This window comes from Cryptotermes secundus, unplaced genomic scaffold (assembly GCF_002891405.2).
Source record: "Cryptotermes secundus unplaced genomic scaffold, Csec_1.0 scaffold218, whole genome shotgun sequence".
Lineage (NCBI taxonomy): Eukaryota > Metazoa > Arthropoda > Insecta > Blattodea > Kalotermitidae > Cryptotermes > Cryptotermes secundus.
This window is the reverse complement of record NW_019733320.1, coordinates 132,777-151,784: the sequence shown is the minus strand read 5'-3', so window position 1 is coordinate 151,784 and position 19,008 is coordinate 132,777. Positions and strand designations below refer to the sequence as shown.

The following is a 19,008-nucleotide window of genomic DNA, read 5'->3' as shown; positions in this document are numbered from 1 at the left end:
TTCTTTCACGCCAATCGATACCTGTTTCTTTTAGGATCTGCATTAATTTGGTCCAGTTTACCCGGTCAAATGCCTTCTGCCAGTCTATGAAGCAAACACACAGTTCTTCATCTATCTCCAAAGTTCGTTCCGCTATAATTCTCAACATCCCAATTGCATCCCTGGTTCCTTTTCCTCTTCTAAATCCAAACTGATCTTCTCCAAGTACATCCTCTATTTTCCTTTCAATTCTTCTTTTAAGAGTCTTTGCTATTATCTTTGCTGTATGTGTAATGAGGCTTATTGTGCGATGGTCGCTGCATTTTGTAGCTTTTGTCTTTTTGTTTAAGGCAATCATTGTCACTTCTGTAAAGTCCTTGGGCCACCCTCCACTTTCATATATGGTGTTCATTAGTTTTGTCAGTGTTTTCAAACCACCTTCTCCCAGCAACTTGAGCACATCTCCAGGTACATCATCATCTCCTGTAGCCTTTCCCTTCCTCATTTCCTTGATAGCTTTTTCCACCTCACTTTGTAAAATATATGGTCCTTTTCCGTCTGTATCTACTTTTTCTTCTAGTTCAACTTCTAAGGTTTCTGGCCGATTAGGTCGATCATATAGTTCTGTAATACTGTAATGTAATGTACTGTACTAAAAAATCTCTCTGGTCGCAAAATAATTATTAAAAATGTAACTTGTCTCTAAGCTCAATAAAGTGCCACACCATGAAGACAGTCTGTATGCTTAATAAAACACCACGTCATGATGACACTTAGGAGAATGGAGGTATAGCTCCATGCATTCTTAATCTTGGCTCTAGATGAAGGTGAGTGGTCAGATTCAGACTTCACCCACTTTACTCCCAAGGAAAGTTCCCTGCAGTACCTGTTCGATAGGAAGCTGGGTGAGTGCCGGAGCTAGTCTGTATGCTGTGGAGAAGAGAAAAACTTCTTGTGCCTGCCAGCTCAGAGCCTGGTTGTTATATTGACTTAGCTATCACAGCTTCATTTATTGTTTGTTCTTTAAGGTTAATGAAGTTGAAGTGGACCAGTCACTGGGCATGCAGTCTGGTGTGATGACAGCACTGTCAGTAGTTGGAGGACTGGATTCCAGGCCACGAATTGGAGGACTTGTAATGGCTGAAGGATTAGGACTAGGTGAGTCTCAGTAACACTAACAAATTAACATTGTAATATGGGTAAAGGTAAGGTAAGGTAAAGCTATCCCAGTAGAAGGCCGTGGAGGCCCATAGGGTTGTGAGATGTCGAGTCTCCCGCAGTTTCTAGACATTTGACTCACAGATGGTGGTGAGGTTGTCAGTCTTACACACCAGACACCCTTTACTCCCAGGGAAGATTCCTGGTACTCATTTCTCTCAGAGGCTGAGTCGACCCCAGGGTCATATTGTGGCTGGAAGGATTAGGTAAATTGAAAAATCCAATGACCTCATTGGGAATCAAACCCATGACCTTCCAGCCTATAGCATAGTGCCTCAAGGAACTATGCTATTGTATGCACCCAGTTGTAATATGGGGCCTTATTTTCTGTTTTTATGTAAACTGAGCTTACATCACCATGAAGAGTGCTGTCTCCTTTCTGTGATGCTATATAACCTGGTAGAATGTTATCAACATTTTCTTTCCTGAAGTTGTATGCACAAGGTTCCCCCTGAAATATTGTTAGTTTTCTGTCACACTACATGTTTGCAATGAAAAGTTTTAAGTAATTCAGCTATTAGCTTTACAGTGTCTACCTGTCCATGTGTAACAACTTGACAACTGCTGAATAGGTTTTCATGAAATTTAATGTTTTGGAAGTTTTACTAAAATGTGTCAACACATTCAGTTTTTGAAGAAAGCAGTCTTCTGGGGTTTGGCACCGTGTATATGTGGTGTTAACCGACGTTTCGGAGGAACGTATCGCCTCCATCTTCAGGGTAGAAGAAAAAATATAAGAAATCTGCAAGCGAAGAGACTGTGAGAACCGGTAAAAGCAGGTGGCGGCGATACGTTCCTCCGAAACGTCGGTTAACGCCACATATACATGGTGCCAAATCCCAGAAGACTGCTTGCTTCATAGTCACTGCCGTGAAAGCCTCAAATCTTACACATTCAGTTTTTGTTAAAATTGGACAATAATAATGAATGTAGGATTCAACATTCTCACAGCAGGGTTTATGAATGGTTTTGCCTTTTGTGCTATAATGTCATAAGTCCATTGAAAGTCAACTGACATTTCAGAGGAACATTGCACCTCTATGTTCAGGGTTGAAAAATAGGCAAATCAAGAAGCCAAAATGAAGTGGAGTGTTTTGAACAAAATTTGTACAGAAGAGTGTAACAGACAGTGCTCAATACTCTTCTCCATAAGGCCCACAGTTTTCAAGATAATTCAGTAAAAGCAGTTGCTTACTTCATAATTTTGACTAATTGGACAGGTTNTTACCGCAGGAGACGCAGCCGCGGAATTTAAATTACCGTGTCAAAGTGTTAAACAAATTTTATGCTGGAGGTCCTTGTTCATCCACTCTCGTTTTATATTGCTTACAAAACAACATCAGAAGTTATCAGTTAAACACCAGAATTGTTATATTATGCATACACTTCCTTAATTTTTACACTACTTTCCTTATTTAGAAAAACTAAAAGGAGGCTTATGAGATCACCTTGCTGTCTATGTGTCTGTGTGTAAGGTCAGATAAACTGCTGCTGGCCATCACCAGTGGAGTCATTCTTGGTTCCTGGTCCCATGGGACCCATGACCATATTTTACCCATTTGTTTCTGTACCATTTTCTATTTATGTAACTTTGGGCCGACTTTTGAGAAAACACTGTCTCCACCAGCTGAATGCATTGTTTTCTATGTGGTCTGTGTCATGTTAAAGGAAAGGAGATGATCAGTTTTTCCCAGAAATTCTTTTTATAATTTAGGGACCATATGCCAGATCAGTCAGCATGGGAAACTGGTCGTCCAGCTGCATGAGACAGGCACTATAAAAAAGCTGTCACTGTCGATTGTGGTGCCATCTCAAACCGCTCAGTTTGTCTTGGACAAGACTCTTATGTCTGAACACATGCTTGGTACATGGGCTACTCTCCTCTCACTGTTGACACTACATCATGGAGACAAGCGTCAACTAGGGACTGTACCTGGTAAGTGACTTTGTTCATATGTCTGATACAACAAATGTGATGTAGACAAGAATCACAGGGCACCATCAGCATATCTGTATTTTTTTAATGCTAGTGGGGTGGGACTAAGTCCCTTGTACTGCGGCCACTTCTGGCCTATTGTACCAGCCCCAGATGATAGGTAAGGGTGATTGTGGAGCAATTTTTGGAATGAAGATTGGCAGGGGAAAGCGAAGTACTCAGAGAAAACCTGCCCCAGTGCCACTTTGTCCCCCACAAATCCCACTTGACCAGACCCGGGATCGAACCCAGGCCGCCATGGTGGGAAGCCAATGACTAACCACTTGAGCTATGGCGTGACCATATCTGTATTTACTAAGTGGGAAAGTCAGCTGTAGCTGAATACAACATTAACCTGGGTCATTGCATCCAGCAGGACAACACAATATTATGGTGACATCAGGGTAGCATTCCAACAACATGAGCAAGGAAGATGCTTTCTCTCTGTGTATGTGATGGAAACCTCTCATTTACTCCCAGAAGGAACAAAACAAGCCTTTCTTAGGACAAGGCATACACTTCCACTTGACTTGGCTTTCCTCTATCCTGACCCTTTTATGAACCTTTCTTTGTAAAATCCCACGTTATGGCCTTCAGGCTCTGTTTCCTCTCCCCCAGTCTCTGGCTTTGATTGACCAACCTTCAAACTCTCTTCAGTATGATCTCTCCCTTCCTAAATAATTTACCCACATCCTAGTTTGATTCACTTCTGTCCTGAAGGTGGAAGTGTTATATTTCTCCAAAACCTCGGTAACAATCTTTGAGACTTATATAACGTCATAACACAGAAGGCTGCAGTCTGAAAATAAAAAGTGTTTGCTTCAATTTCGTTGTAAATATATCATCTGAAGAAAGAGTTTTGCTCTCTGTTTTAAAGTGGTTGTGTATGTCAGTAAATCCTGAATCGTTGCAATGGCTTTTATGCATTCTGAATGAAGGATATCTGTAAATGTATATAAACACTATGCAAGAGATGTAACACTCATTTGCCTGTTGGCAGGAACAGTGAATATATCATTACTGAGGAATCAGCAACAACGTCTGGCAGCCATGAATGCATGTAGCGTTCTCTTTAGACATCAGAATCTGCTCCGGCATGTCCTTAAGCACCATACACTAGGATCATCACCATCTCTTGAGGTCCTTAATGAAGGAGAGGAACTTGATCCTATATCTGAAACATTACTTATTAAAAAATTAATTGCTAAAGCTACTCAACCTTCACCATTAAAAGCTGTATTTGGAAAAAGTGATATTCAGGTAAGTTTTCATTGGTTTCCTCTCTAAAGAGATTATATAGTCTGTATACAGAGTGATTTACTGAGAGGAGTCTACAAATTAAAAGTGATAAATTAGGCATTAATATTCCACTTATTGATGGAAACTAAACTTTACAGCACCGATGTTTGTCTGCTTGTTTCACACCATTCCTTTCAGTCTGTGATTCCATGTGTTGTTTGGTGGGATAATGTATGCGAACATGGAGCATGATATGGGCCTGCATTTCCAGGTTGAGGCAAACCAGTTTTTACATCCTCTGTAACCTACTTATCTCAACATCAAGCAAGGTGTGTACTTGCCAAATTTTGGTAAATCATGTGATTATAATGTCATATATAGGGTGGTACCCATGATGAAAGTAATGGGTTCTAGCACTTTGGTTACACTCTCCCTCTTAATTACAATTAATGCAGCGCTATCTCTGTTTCTGCAATTTACAGTTCACTGTTACACACACCCAAGGATTCTCAGTTTCCACTAGTTTTCTCCTAGAAATGGATCTCAACACAGCAACTAGCATCTCAAATCACTAGAAGTCTTCTTCTTATTTCGTCTTCAGTCACTCTGTACTCCTCTGTCCTAATATCTACTCGATTAATGTTCACAGTTCACACTCTGTTCTCGTCCTTGTACTCCCAGCTGCTGAGCCCTCCTGGACTTTCCACTAATCTAAGCTTAAACATGCCTTCGTTCTATAGGCACCGCTCGGACAACACAGAAAACAAATCACATGATAACTAGTAAAGTTGGAGTGTGATGTCATTGTGCCTGTGTGGAAGTGTGTTTACTGAACTGTTGCCTGGAAGTGGGTTGCATAACTCTATTGATCCATTGCTGTATGCATGTATTGTTGGGTGTTTATTGAGCCATTGCCTGGCAGTTCCTTGACATGTCACAATAATTATTAATTTGAGGCCTTCTCTGTGTGAATCACCCTGTGCATAAATGGCTAAAGCTTTCTGTTCTGTCACTGTTCTATCACTATCTTAGCAAGTAGTGATGAACAGAGATAGAAGATAACCGCAGTGGAAGTTATGCATGAGTCAATATTGTAGTGTCCACCTTTGCAAAAGAATTTCTCTAGATAGCCGAACTATGTAGTGCATATTGCTAGTCTGTTAAATTTAGAATCTTGGATGTAGCTGTTTTTCCAGAACTCAAGTTATTGAAGTCCGGAAACCCAATATCTCAAGTTATTGAAGTTAGGTATTTTTTATGAAATTTGTTTTGAAGGACTGGATTTTGTTGTCTTATTTCTTAATGACTCTACCTTCACATTTTTGTGCAAGGCAGAAAGCAAGGCTGCTGTGTTTAAAACATGAAGAGTAGAACATAGGAGACAGGACAAAAGAGAATTGTTTTTGTTTTTCTAATGTCTGTTGTGATTATACTTAGTTTAATAACTGATATACAGCGTAAGTACTAAATGCATTTACAGGGCCACACCATAGCGCAAGCAGTTAGTCACTGGCTTCCCACCGTGGCAGCCCGGGTTCGATCCTGGGTCTGGTCAAGTGGAATTTGTGGTGGAAAAAGTGATGCTGGGGCAGGTTTTCTCTGAGTACTTTGGTTTCCCCTGCCAATCTTCATTCCACCAATTGCTCTACAATCACCCTCACCTATCGTCTGGGGCTGGTACAATAGGCCAGAAGTGGCCGCAGTACAAGAGACTTAGTCCCACCCCACTAGGAATAAAAAAAATGCATTTACAAACTGAATAATAATGAAAATTGTAGAGAGAGCCTAGTGACAACACCTGTGTGTATATAATTAACTTTCCGGTTCCATAGAAGGTGAGAATATCTTAACTAACTGGGTGACTGTTAGGTTCTCACCAGAGACCGTGGTCCCTGTCTGGATGTGTCTGTAAGCAGCTGTGACTCCTCAGGATAAAACAGGAAGAGGACATCAGTCAGATGTAGCACATAAAGCTGAAGCGTAAGGACTGTTTTGTGTTGCGCAGGCTGCAGCTCTAAATGTGTCTCAGTACTTGGCTACTGAGGTGAGGGCACAAATGCAGAGGGGCAGCGAAGTGGCTACACCTGCCAGTGATTGCTCCTTGCCTTCTCCCATGTCTCCAAGCAACAAAACAGGGAGTAAACCAAAGAGGATACGTCCACCTTCACCACCATTGTCCCCATTAGTTGGGCAGCTCACAGAGATGGGCTTTGCTCGGCGGAGTGTGGAATGTGCCATTAAGTTTTTTGGTGAGACCTGGTTTTGCTGCTATTAGCAATCATAAAATGAGTTTGTTTTAATGCTTTATATAAGATAAAGTCCATCTACTTTATGAATCAAGGTATGTTATACCCTATGCAGGCGGTCGTATGGAAGAAAATTTGCTGTATCAGAATTTTTTAATTTCCTGCCAGTGGACAAATACTGGAAATGGGGTCCAGTAACTTTTTGATGATGACAGAACAATCTGTATCGCTTATGGATGATGGAGTCTTGTGCCAGTAGCAGATGTGGAATGCAGTCAATAATATAATAATAAAGTGAAAGAAAGTAAAGCTATCCCTGTAACAGGCCATGAAGGCCCGTAGGGTTCCGAGACATTGAGGGTCCCAAATTATCTAGACAATCAGCTCAAAGATGGCGGTAAGGTTGTCAGCCTTATGCACCGGCCGCTCTTTGCTCACCAGGAAAATTATTTAAATAATATAATAATGAATTTGAAAAAAATGTTTTTCAACAGAATGTTATAATTCCTAATATAATTTCCTCCAAAACTGTACCTCCCAAAAGACCAACTACATCACATAAGAATATGTTCAGTTCTGTCAGATGTTCTGTGAGAAGCTATCACCAGAAATGTTGTGGTTATTTAAATTAGTTTATTTTCTTATGTGTCTGTCGGTATAATTCACTTGCTGACTAAAACCACAGAGTTTGTTTTGTTTTGTAGTAACAGCAGTGAAAGAAATGAGAGATAATTGCAAATTGTCATGGATGAGACACATTATCGTCAAGTGTAGATTATCGTTACCTGTCACAAGCCTCCTCTGACATTCCCACACCATGGGTTAGCGTTAGGATACGGTCTCATGTTTTTTTTGGAGGAATGACCAGAAACTATAGCCAGCGAACCAGTTCCCTGGAACTGTGAGATGTGTATAGAGGATTTAACCCATGCACTTTGTTTTCTTTAAGGAATTGCAAGTGAAATTCCACCGAGTCCGGAAACATTGGTCGGATGGCTCTTGGAGCATCCAGACCATGCTCTTTGTAATTCTGACACTGCTTCATCATTCGATGGGCTCTCTGACACAGATTCCATATCTGAGGAAGTGGAAGAGTTGACAGTGTCTCACACAGAAGGGGTAATTCTAATGTTACATGCTATTTTCATCACAAATTCCTCTCACAGACTTGAATCAGGAAGTAATCAGTACCGTGAAATACACTTAATAACCACTTGTCTGCCTCATTTGAGGTAACCAGATAATTATAACATTTTGTCTTATTTTGGTCACCATGAATGTCTTTGTCAAGAGTTACGTATTTAATCTGGTAGCAAAGTAAGTACACACTGTGGTCGTCTGGGTTAGGGCACCATGTAGGTGGGTATCAGCATTTCGGAGGAACGTCCCTCTTCTGCCCTGAAGTTGGAAGTGGTATGTTGCTCTGGTTATAACATTGTGTAGTCTAATGCATATCCATCTTCTGTCCTGAAGATGCAGACAGTATGTTCCTGTGAAACATTTGTACCCACCTATCTGAATGCATGGCATCTTAGCCAAGAAAGCCACGGCATGAATCTTCAATGCTGTGAAAAGCTTGAACAGTTCTTCATGTTGGATGATTGCTGTTATATATACAGATTCTCAGAAGAGTCAAACGTGTGTTCAGATGATTTCATTTGGCTGTCAGAGTGCAACACCTGCCTACATGTTGTGCATTAGGAGCTGAAAGTCCAAAAAAATTATAGTACAGTCAAACTTCTCTAAGAGACCACCCTTAAAAAGACCATATTTTTCTGGCACTGATTGTAATTTAGACCTTGGTAGTGTACTACAAACCCCCTGTTCAGAGACCGCCCCTGTCCCCGATCAGTGACTGTGCCTGGAATTTGGCAACACCCCTCTAGAAACAGATATCAGTTGATACGCCTTTATTTATTGAGTTACGGGAAAAAGTTTAGAATGCAGTTGTAAAAAACAAATTTGAAACTGTAACCCGAATTACATTTGATTCATTTTTAGACCCGATAGACAAGTAGTGATATACATGGCTATGTATGTTCTTGTTTAATTATTAACACTTGGCTGAAGTTACCTATTGCATCAGCTATTCGTGTAAATGAATATTACGGACAATAAGTTCTTGCACTACATTCGTTATGTAACTTATACATACAGTGTTTACTGTACTGTACTACCAAAATTCTTACTCATCCCCCACATATGGATGGAATGGTCAGTGGTCTTCTTGGAGAATGAATGTATAAGGGGTGGGCCTTCTTGGCCCTTGCACCGCGACCACAGTGATCTATTGTGCCTGGTCTTCTTGGAGAAGTTTCGTTACATTACAGTGTCATAATGTGGGTTTTATTTTGTGTTGCAGGCAGTCTCATCCACAGGATACAATCAGCGCTCAGACTTCCTTAGTAATGACGAATATGCCATGTATATCCGTGATAATATTACAGAAGGCATGCTTATACGTTGTTGTAAGACATATGAGGAGGTTCACGAGGGTGACATTGGTCGTGTACTGAAAGTCGACAATGAAGGTCTCCACGATCTGAATGTTCAGGTATGTCTTCTGACCTTCGGTATCATTTAGCAGAACTCACAGTTTCAGCTGTTCTCCCATGTGCTGGGACAGTGTTCAGAAAGTGATGATGATTCTACTCTTCGGTCTGTGCCCCATGGGAATGTGGACAGAATTGCTAACATTTTTGGGGTACTTACAGTACATCAGCAGCACTGCCCATACCTGTTCGATGCAAAGGCCCAAGAGGAAAATCAGCAATAACAGTGAATCAATGTGATAGCCTAAAATCAGTAGTGTATAGTAATATTTTATTGCAAACTTTAGGAGGTGTAGAATGTTTATTCTTTAAATCAAAATCTTATTATGACAGAAATTAGTAGAGTGGTTGTATTTTTTGCCAATTTATAGTACAAGTATGTCATAAAAATTATTGCTTCTGCAAGAATTAATGTATGAATGTAATATGTATAACTTCATATAACTGCCATCACAAAATGGAGTGCTTGTGAAGCTGATAGTCACTCATCTATTGACAACTTTTTTTTGTGCCTCTTATGGAACCTGAAGGTTTGTTACTGTAGTCATAAGAGCCTCTCACTGAACTGTATCTTGACCCAGACAAATCTAGACCACACCTTCATACACCATTGCCCTAAGCTGCATTTTAATTTCATCCTTCAACCTGTGTGTAGGTATTCCAGAAGGTCTCTGTTTTGCAGGTTTTCCAATCACAATTTTGTACAAAGTTTATAAAGAAAATATATCACTGAAAGAAACTTGCTGATCTGTGAGGTTCATATTTCGATAAGTAACCAGTGTTACATGTTATGTAAATGGCAAACTATTATTTTGATGGTGTTCAGAATTTTTATTTCATTAAAATAATTTTGTGTGTGCATGTGCGTGCATTCATGCACGCTCTTATGCGTTAATATTCTTTCTGCATCCCCCCCCCAGTACCATCAGCTTTCCCCCTCCTTGAAACTTTTCCAAGTTTATGGTACCTGGATGACACAGGTTCCTCGAAACATTGGTGCCTTGCTGTCAGAATACACTTCTTCACATCTCAGATGGCAGTAATCTTCATATCTTCAAGTCTCATTTTGCTCAGTTACAAACCTACTTTCATTTATCCCTGTTGAACCGTAATTTTTCAACCAGAAAGTCTCCTCAGTTCCTTCCTCTTCTTTTAACATTTTTCTCAAGGAGGATGAGGTTGGCAGGTCATGTAGCACGAATGGGGGAGACAAGGAATGTGTATAGGATATTGTTGGGAAAACCAGAAGGAAAGAGACTACAGGAAAGACCAAGGCATAGGTGGGTGGACAATTTTAGAATGGATCTTAGAGAGACAGGATGGGATAGTATGGATTGGATAGATCTGGCTCAGTATAAGGACCAGTGGAGGGCTCTTGTGAACACGGTAATGAACCTTCGGGTTCCATAAACTGTTGGGAAATTCTTGAGTAGCTGCAGAATTGGCGGCTCCTCCAGAAGGGCTCGGCTCCATGAGTAAGTAAGTAAGTAAGTAATATCCCACTGCCAGTTTCTGGGTCTTCTCTGTGCCTTTTATACCTCAGTTGCTATATTTTATGGTCTGTGATATTCCTTTTTTATGTCATTAAGATGTTACTGTAACTTCTAGAACAGATCTTTCATTCTGAGTAGGAGAAACTAATGCAGCAATGTTTTTTAGGTTGACTGGCAAAATAAGGGCAGCACATACTGGGTAAGGTTTATCCACATTGAGCTTCTAGGGTTCCCACCTTCCCACCCGAGTCTACACCCCATCAAGGTTGGCGACAGAGTGAGAGTGAAGACATCGGTGAAGAATCCAAAGTACAAATGGGGTTGTGTGAATCACAGCAGTGTTGGTGTAGTGACAAGTATGTTGGCCTCACAAATAAAACATAACATTTATATCAAACACTACGTGGTCTGGCAATAAAGTTTGCGAAGTCAGTACCATGTTCTTGTCATGACAGCAGTGGACAGAAAATTCAGTATGGTTTGATAATGTTTGCATATCAGCATTTCACAGCTATGTTGTTGATCTGTGGCAGCCTGTTTGATTGGTGTCTGTTGTCTGAGTGTGTTCTGGTGTGCTGTCATGAGAATCTCGGAGCTTCTTGTTAAACTTGGCAAGTGTGGAAGCGAAATCAGAGATATGTTAGTGCAAGTTTACAGGGATAATGCTATGAAGAAAACAGCAGTATACAAGTGGGTGATATGTTTTTCTGAGGGAAGAGAAAATGTCACTGACATAGAGATCGGGACGGCCAGCAACGAGCAGAACTGAAGAAAACATTGCAAAAGTTTGTCAAATCATCGGCTGACTGTCACGAGCATAGCAGAGCGGGCAAACATTGACAGAGAAACGGTTACGAAAATCTGAACTGAAGATCTTGACATGAGAAAGGTGTGTGTGAAAATGGTCCCAAAGGAGCTCACCGAAGAACACTGTCTGTGAAGGAGTTTCTAGCTAGTAAACAAATAACTGTTGTTCTGGAAAACCCTCCCTATTCACCAGATTTAGTCCTCAATAATTTTTCTCTGTTCCCGAAGATAAAGGAAATATCGAAAGAAAGGCATTTTGATGACATTGATGACATCAGGAATAATACGATGGCAGCTCTGAAGGCCACTCCACAAAACCAGTTACAAAATTGTTTTGAAAGGTAGCCTAGGCACTGGGGTCAGTGCATAGGTTCCCAAGGTGAGTACTTTGAAGGTGACCACAGTGACAATCAGCAGTGAGGTATGTAGCAATTCTGCTGCAATAAATTCGCGAACTTTATTGTCAGACCACATATATGTACTGAAAGAGAATATTTCCTGTGAAGGTAACTAACTCATCTCATATGTTTTGTAATGCATCAGTTATAAGCTTCAAATGAATGCAGTACAAATTGGTTCAATGGTGAAGATGTCTGTTTATAATACATACTGTGTAGTTTACTGAGGGCCTGACACTATGGAGGAATTGTCAATGAAAAATCCATCGAGTGTAACAATGTTTTTAGGTCACTTATTTATCTCACTTGCCTTACATGTTTCGGTTCAAGAGAAACCATCATCAGAGGCACGTATTACAAACACATGAAAACACTGGCGTTGTTTAATGTACACAGTGTGTAAGTTGCATGAGGTCGAACAGCATGTTCGACCTCATTACTGCTTGTATAAACACACCCCCTACCACGTCATAACACACAAGGCTTTAAATAACACTGACGTAGAACTCCCACTGCAGTACACAACACACAACGCGTAAGAAACATCCGCCCATAAGGTAAGCAAGGATCAAATACAACACTAAGCAAAATAAATTAAAATTAAATATATAATAATATATAAAACCTAATGTAATACAATATCTTTGCAGCCTACACAACCTCAAGTTGACATTTCCCATCATCGGGACGAATCAACAAGAAGGAGCCGAACATTTTACTTTAAATGTTTTAAACTTTTAAATATTTTAACATTGACGGCTCAATTTTAGGGCAATTTTCAGATGGAATGCAAGAGTTGTACGTGCATTCAATGCTACTAGAAAGTGTTGTGCTTTTACACTCCGACATCTGTAACAGCGTCCACGCAGCTTACACACTGTGTACATTAAACAACGCCAGTGTTTTCATGTGTTTGTAATACGTGCCTCTGATGATGGTTTCTCTTGAACCGAAACATGTAAGGCAAGTGAGATAAATAAGTGACCTAAAAACATTGTTACACTCGACGGATTTTTCATTGACAACTTGTGATTGATAGTGTAACGGACCAAAAATGAAACAATTCAAAATACTATGGAGGAATATATCACCTCTGTCTTCAGTTTTGAAAAGTAAGCTTAGCTTCCTGCCTGCTTCTGCTAGTTTCTTGCTTGGCTTACTCTTCAACCCTGAAGATGGAGGTGATATGTTCTTCAAAAAAGCAAACCTAAAAATTCCCTCTCTTCCTGCCCCATTAAGATTTCAACTTTTACACTGGCCACCTGGCAATCAAGCCTCTCCATCTACCCCTGTATTACAGACCTCAGTGTGAATGCCATACCATCAGAGGTTATCCCATAAGTATATACACAAGATAAATGTTACCTACATTAAGAGTCATAAAATAGGTGTCCTTCAAGGCAGGATCCTGATATTTTAAGTAACAATTGATTTTTAAGCACCCCTATGTAGAACTTTGCATTTCATTTTAAATTAAAAGTCTCAGTACTTTGTGTGAAATAAATGGAAACTTTTGAGCTTTTGTTAATAACATTCAGGTAATTGAGAGTTTTGATAGATGTCAGTATAGTGATGTGCTACAGGCTGGACAGTTGGGGTTCGATTCCAAGCAGGAGCAAGAGATTTTTCTTCATGCCACAGCTTCTAGGCAAGCTCTGGGGCCCACCCAGCCTCCTATCCAGTGCATACAAGGGGCTGTTTCTAAACCAGCTGAGGTGTGAAGCTGACCTCTCACCTCCGTCTTGTGCCAAGGTCAAGAATAGTGGAACTGTACCTCTACTCCCCTATGCATCTTCATGGCATAGTGCTCAATTAATTAGGCACAGGGACAACTTCACCTTTCTTTAACTTTTACAGTCAGGTATTCATAGTGTGGCGTTGTAATATCCTGATCATAAAGTCAGGTGACCTCTATATTCAGACACACAAGAGATGTCCCAAGTTGTGTGCTGCTATGATATACTTGTATTTCAGATATAAGCAGCAATGGAAGAGATGTGAGCATAGACTTCCCACATCAGAGCAACTGGACTGGGATCATAACAGAGATGGAAGTAGTTCCCTGTTGTCATCAAGGCATAAGCTGCGACGGTTGCCTCATGTATCCTATCACGGGGCAACGATTCAAATGCAAAGCGTGTGATGATTTTAATTACTGTGAAAATTGTTTCTATACCAAAAAGATTCATCGACATAGTTTCAACAGAATAGTTGAACCGGGTGAGTGGTTTATGCTTCTTGTGAGCTCTGAGGTACTCGCATCAACTGCTGTAAACATTATTATTACTGTCTTCTGAGATGTGATGCCATGTCTGATAGATTAGCAATATTTCAGAGTATACTACTGTCTCCATCTTCAGGGTAGTTCTTATGCCCAGATGACAGAGGCGGCAGGTCCCTCTGAAGTGTTGGTAATGATCTCTCAGAAGTCAGTAATCTTAAAATGCTATTTTGCTCTGCCTGCAGGTAGTGCAGCAGTGTTTGCAGGGAAACCAGGGAGATACTATAGACAGGATATGTCCTTAGCTTTGAACAATGGACTAATTGAAGACTGGTCAAAATGTATCAAAACCCTGAGTGTTTCATCACGAGAAGCTTGGGCACATCGTCTTGTTGATGGCTCAGACAAATATTGGCAGAGCTGTGGTTCTCAGGGAAAGGTGAGTCATACTGTCTGCTGTGCACTCTATTAATAGGTACTTGTTTCTTGTACAATGGGAGAGAAAAGTATATTGCTATGCTGTGTTTATAAATGTTTTAGCACTGGATTCGGTTGGAAATGCAGCCAGATGTGTTGGTGCATTCCCTAAAATTAACGGTGGACCCATCAGACAGCAGCTATACGCCTTCGCTTGTTGTAGTCAGCGGAGGTGACTCATTTGCTGCTATGAATGAACTGGCCAGCATAAACATTCGTAATACGGACACAGTGGTGTTACTTTTGTCTGATCTAAAGGAGGTAAGATTGCCTTTCCTTCTTTCATTATAGATAGATAAATAAAGCCAAAGTTGTCCCTCTACTTAATTAAGCACTACATCATAAAGATACAAGGGGAAATGTAGGTATAGCTTCACACATTCTTAACCACTGCACAAGGTGGATATGAGTTTTCTGTGCCAGTTGCTTTGGTACTGTTGAAGGAGCCTCTGTATATGTTAGATAGGAGGCTGGGTGGGCTCCAGAGAGGGTCTTGACTCTGTGGAGAAGAGAAAAATGTCTTTCCCCTTCCAGGAATGAAGTCTCTCTTCCCTGCTCATCCAGCCCATTGCCTAGTCACTACACTGAATGAGCTATCTGAGCTCTCTTTCTGATGTACACATGTGAAATAGAACTTTTCTGACTTTATCTACATGTAGAATATTTGTTCCTTTGAAATTCATATTTCTATATTTTGTTTGTAATATAGCATACTGTTGTTTTAGTCAGAACAATCTTTATATATATGTCTGTTCACATCAATCTAAATTGTTTGTAACTTGTTTCAGTACTGAGGAACCATCATCTAACTCTCAAAATGTGTAAAAGCAAAATGGTGGAAGTGAATTAACAATAAACATGATTCAGTATTTAAATAGTTAAAGGGATTGGTATGTCAGTGTATTAAAATAAATAACACTGATATAAGATTTGAGGTTTTCACAGCGGTGACTATGAAGAAAGCAGTCTTCTGGGATTTGGCACCGTGTATATGTGGCGTTAACCAACGTTTTGGAGGAACGCATCGCTCCATCTTCATGGTAGAAGGAAAAATATAAGAAATCTGCAGGTGAAGAGACCGTGAGAACCGGTAAAAGCAGACTGGTGTTGGAAATATACACAGCTGCAGATGTCTTATATTTTTCCTTCTACCCTGAAGATGGAGGCCATATGTTCCTCCGAAACGTCGGTTAACACCACATATACATGGTGCCAAATCCCAGAAGACTGCTTTCTTCAACACTGATATAAATAAACTTTATACTGGTATAAGAATTATAGTTTCAAAACAGAATAATTGATTTTATTTACCTGTTAGTTTCTTATAGCATAAAAATTTTATGTTCAGTTTGCATAGTTTTCAGTAAACTGCATATAATTCATGATGGATTTCCACAGCACTCATGTTTTTAGCATGAAGAATGCAGATAACAGTGTGAATATTGCAGCTGCCAGAATTATCAATCACAGGACACATCATAACTCACTCTGTAGAGACAAGCACAAACACTAGGTGTTTATGAGAGAATGAGTCATGTGATCCTACCTCGCATGCTCAAGCTCTTTGCTGCTTCCACATCAGTTGCTTAAAATAAATGGAGGTTACTCTTCGAATAGCTCTCATATTTAAGAATCAGTTTGACCAAAAGTGGACATACATATGTGTGCTTTAAACCGCTAACTATGTTTGTTATGATTAGGATTGACATCTATGTAAATTAAACTTCCATTTATGGTTTCTTTGGGGATCAGTGGAACTGAACACTAAACCAAAGGAAATTTAGCAGGAAAGTTTTGGACTTGGGATCATTAAAACTGAACAGTAAATGAGAAAACGGTATATGGTGATCATTTACTACACTTACTGTTACTTGGTTTCATAATTTTATCCATTGTGTACTATTCTGAATGTAGCACAGCATATCGGAAACTGGATCTACTTGCATCCTCAGGAGAAAGTGTTGGGTGCCCTGGAAGGAGCTGGTCTGAGTCAGTCTAATAATGCCATCTGCCTTTTTTGTTTCACAGTATTATCCTTTTATTGAGATTGCCATTAAGCAGTGCAGAAATGGTGGCATAGACTGCAAAATTCATGCTTTGAGCATTGTTGGTAAGAAACGAACATCGGAGGGCCAGTTACCAACCGCATTGTCTTTCCTGGCGTCTGATAATGATGATACTCAGGTACAGTAACCCAATTGCAATTTATCCACTTCTTTTCCTCTTGCCTCATGAAAGCTTTGGTGCAGGGATGTGCAAAATTGGGTTCATGGGTTTTGTGTGACCTATAATATTGCAGCATAATATTAATTTTCAGTTCAGTCAGTGCTATTTTTAGAAATGGGCCATGAAACTGAGATGTCTTTGTCATCATATTTGTTTGTTTTTTGTAGATTATTTAATTATGCCTTCAGTAACTCAGATTGTTTAATGTTGAGTAATAGTGAATAATTATTAGAATTATTAGGATTGTGGGTGTCAGTGTTGCTCAGACAACTGCTTGAGTCTGTAACAATAATGTTCGCTGCACTTAGAGCGTGAAGCTTGCCTGAAAGGTACTGGCAGTGGTCAGCTCCGCCCGGTGATGATGGTAAAACTTTGCTGGTCCTGAAAGGGGCCGTTTGTTTGACCGGTCTTCTTTATGGCCATTCGGCGGCCTGGCCAGTGATGTGGCATTGCATGCACCAGTAGGATCAGCAGCCTATGGCACGTGCGCTGGCAGAGTCTGTTGTTTCGGCACTGTTACTGGAGAGTTACCGCAGTGACTGCTTCATGATGGCAGCGTAGCTATGATGGCTTTGATCAGTGGACTGAAGAAGACTAATGATAGTTAGTTTTGAACCCCGCATTTTTATACCATTACCACTGGGTGGAGCTAGTGATGCAGCTGTGATTGTAAGCACTGATTGGCCAGTGCCCATGTTGATCTCCAAAGGGCCAGACAGCGAGTGCTGTATAAATATTGTCTCTCGGTGTCTTACGAGGTAGAAGTTGTATGTTGTCTGTTAGACCGGTGAAGCTGCATGTTACAGTGTGGGAGGTTCCCACAGGATTATCTACATGCTCATTCCTCTATAGATCAATACTTCAATGTAAATAAAGAATGACATGAAATTGTAAGGTAAAATTGTCTGTACTAAAATATGTAACTTGTGACTTGTTCCGTATCCTGCTTAGGATTTATAGACCATAAAGAAATTCACTTCATTTCAATCAGTTGGAAAGGCTGTGCAAGGAAGCAGTTGAGGTCAAAATTAAGGTAATATCCTGGAGGAACTGAGGAATACCATGAAGAATCTCAGTCAGGATGTCATTGTCCACACTGAGATTCGAACTAGGTGGCTTTTGAATACAGATCAGAGCCGCTACTACTTGCATCAACTAGCCTGATTGCGCATTGTGAACTATAGATTTTATGATAGACTTTCTACTTAGACATACAAAGATGGTTGGCTTGGTTTTTGTCATTGTAGCAGTAAGCCAACTATGAGTACCATTATGATATTAGTGTGCTGTGATGTGACACTGTGTAGTTTGGTAGGTATGTCCCCTTTCTGTAGAGCTGGCAGTACATACACAATGTATCTACCAGTGTATACAGCAGATTTTAGATTGGTTTGTTTTGGATTATGACACTGTATAGTCTTATAAATGGAAATCAATGTTTCTGGGGAAGCTGTTGCATTCATCTTCAAGATTGAAGATGTAAATTAAAATAAAAACTTATAATCAGCTCTTACAAAGTACATTTTCATATACATTTTATCTTTGAATAGCTCCATCTGTAAGTTTGCTGCTGCTTTGCAGGCTGTAGTAGTTGGCACAGTCCAACTTGCTGTGACTTCTAGATAAGGACTTTACATACAATGCAGATTCAGGATGTGTTCAGCACAATGTGTTTGAAGGGAGCCCCCCTGTTGTGCATAGCAGATTGGTTGTGATCACTGTACTGAGGTGATGGAAAGGAGTCCCGTGGAAGGTTGGGATGACAGCACTCAAGGCTTCCCCAATTCTGCCTGCTGTTGCTTTCCTCTCCATGCTATGTCAGCAAGTCCAAAGTGCTTGTCACTCCCACATCCATGCGCACAGAATGGTTAGATGACTCAAAGGGAATATAGGTCAGTACAAATATTATGTTTCTGGACATTATCCATCATACTGTTTTTATCTAAAACACTGTCCTGTTTATGTTTCAGAACACAATGTTTCAGAGACTGGATTATGTCTGTCTCCAGTTAAAACCTACTCAGTTAGGTCCAATTGATAAAGCTTGTCCCTTTCTCCAGACACCTATACTAGCTCTGTTGATTGGGCCCAACTGAGTAGGTTTTACCAGAGGACGGAGACAGACTCCAGTCTCGAAAACGTTGTTTTGAAATATAAACATGAGAGTGTTTTAGATA

The 19,008-nt window shown here is 40.2% G+C and overlaps 1 protein-coding gene across 1 annotated transcript in view; it reads left to right on the top strand.

The window, feature by feature from the left end:
• Window positions 1–19,008, top strand: part of LOC111867911 (E3 ubiquitin-protein ligase HERC2) — a 126,577-nt gene that overhangs the window by 61,535 nt on the left and 46,034 nt on the right. The window contains exons 40-50 of the mRNA XM_023858132.2: window positions 1,008–1,137; window positions 2,912–3,133; window positions 4,173–4,432; window positions 6,417–6,660; window positions 7,607–7,776; window positions 9,020–9,211; window positions 10,869–11,058; window positions 13,882–14,127; window positions 14,374–14,567; window positions 14,669–14,866; window positions 16,634–16,789. Coding sequence (XP_023713900.1) covers window positions 1,008–1,137; window positions 2,912–3,133; window positions 4,173–4,432; window positions 6,417–6,660; window positions 7,607–7,776; window positions 9,020–9,211; window positions 10,869–11,058; window positions 13,882–14,127; window positions 14,374–14,567; window positions 14,669–14,866; window positions 16,634–16,789 — 2,202 coding nt within the window. The remainder of the gene's footprint in view (window positions 1–1,007; window positions 1,138–2,911; window positions 3,134–4,172; window positions 4,433–6,416; window positions 6,661–7,606; window positions 7,777–9,019; window positions 9,212–10,868; window positions 11,059–13,881; window positions 14,128–14,373; window positions 14,568–14,668; window positions 14,867–16,633; window positions 16,790–19,008) is intronic.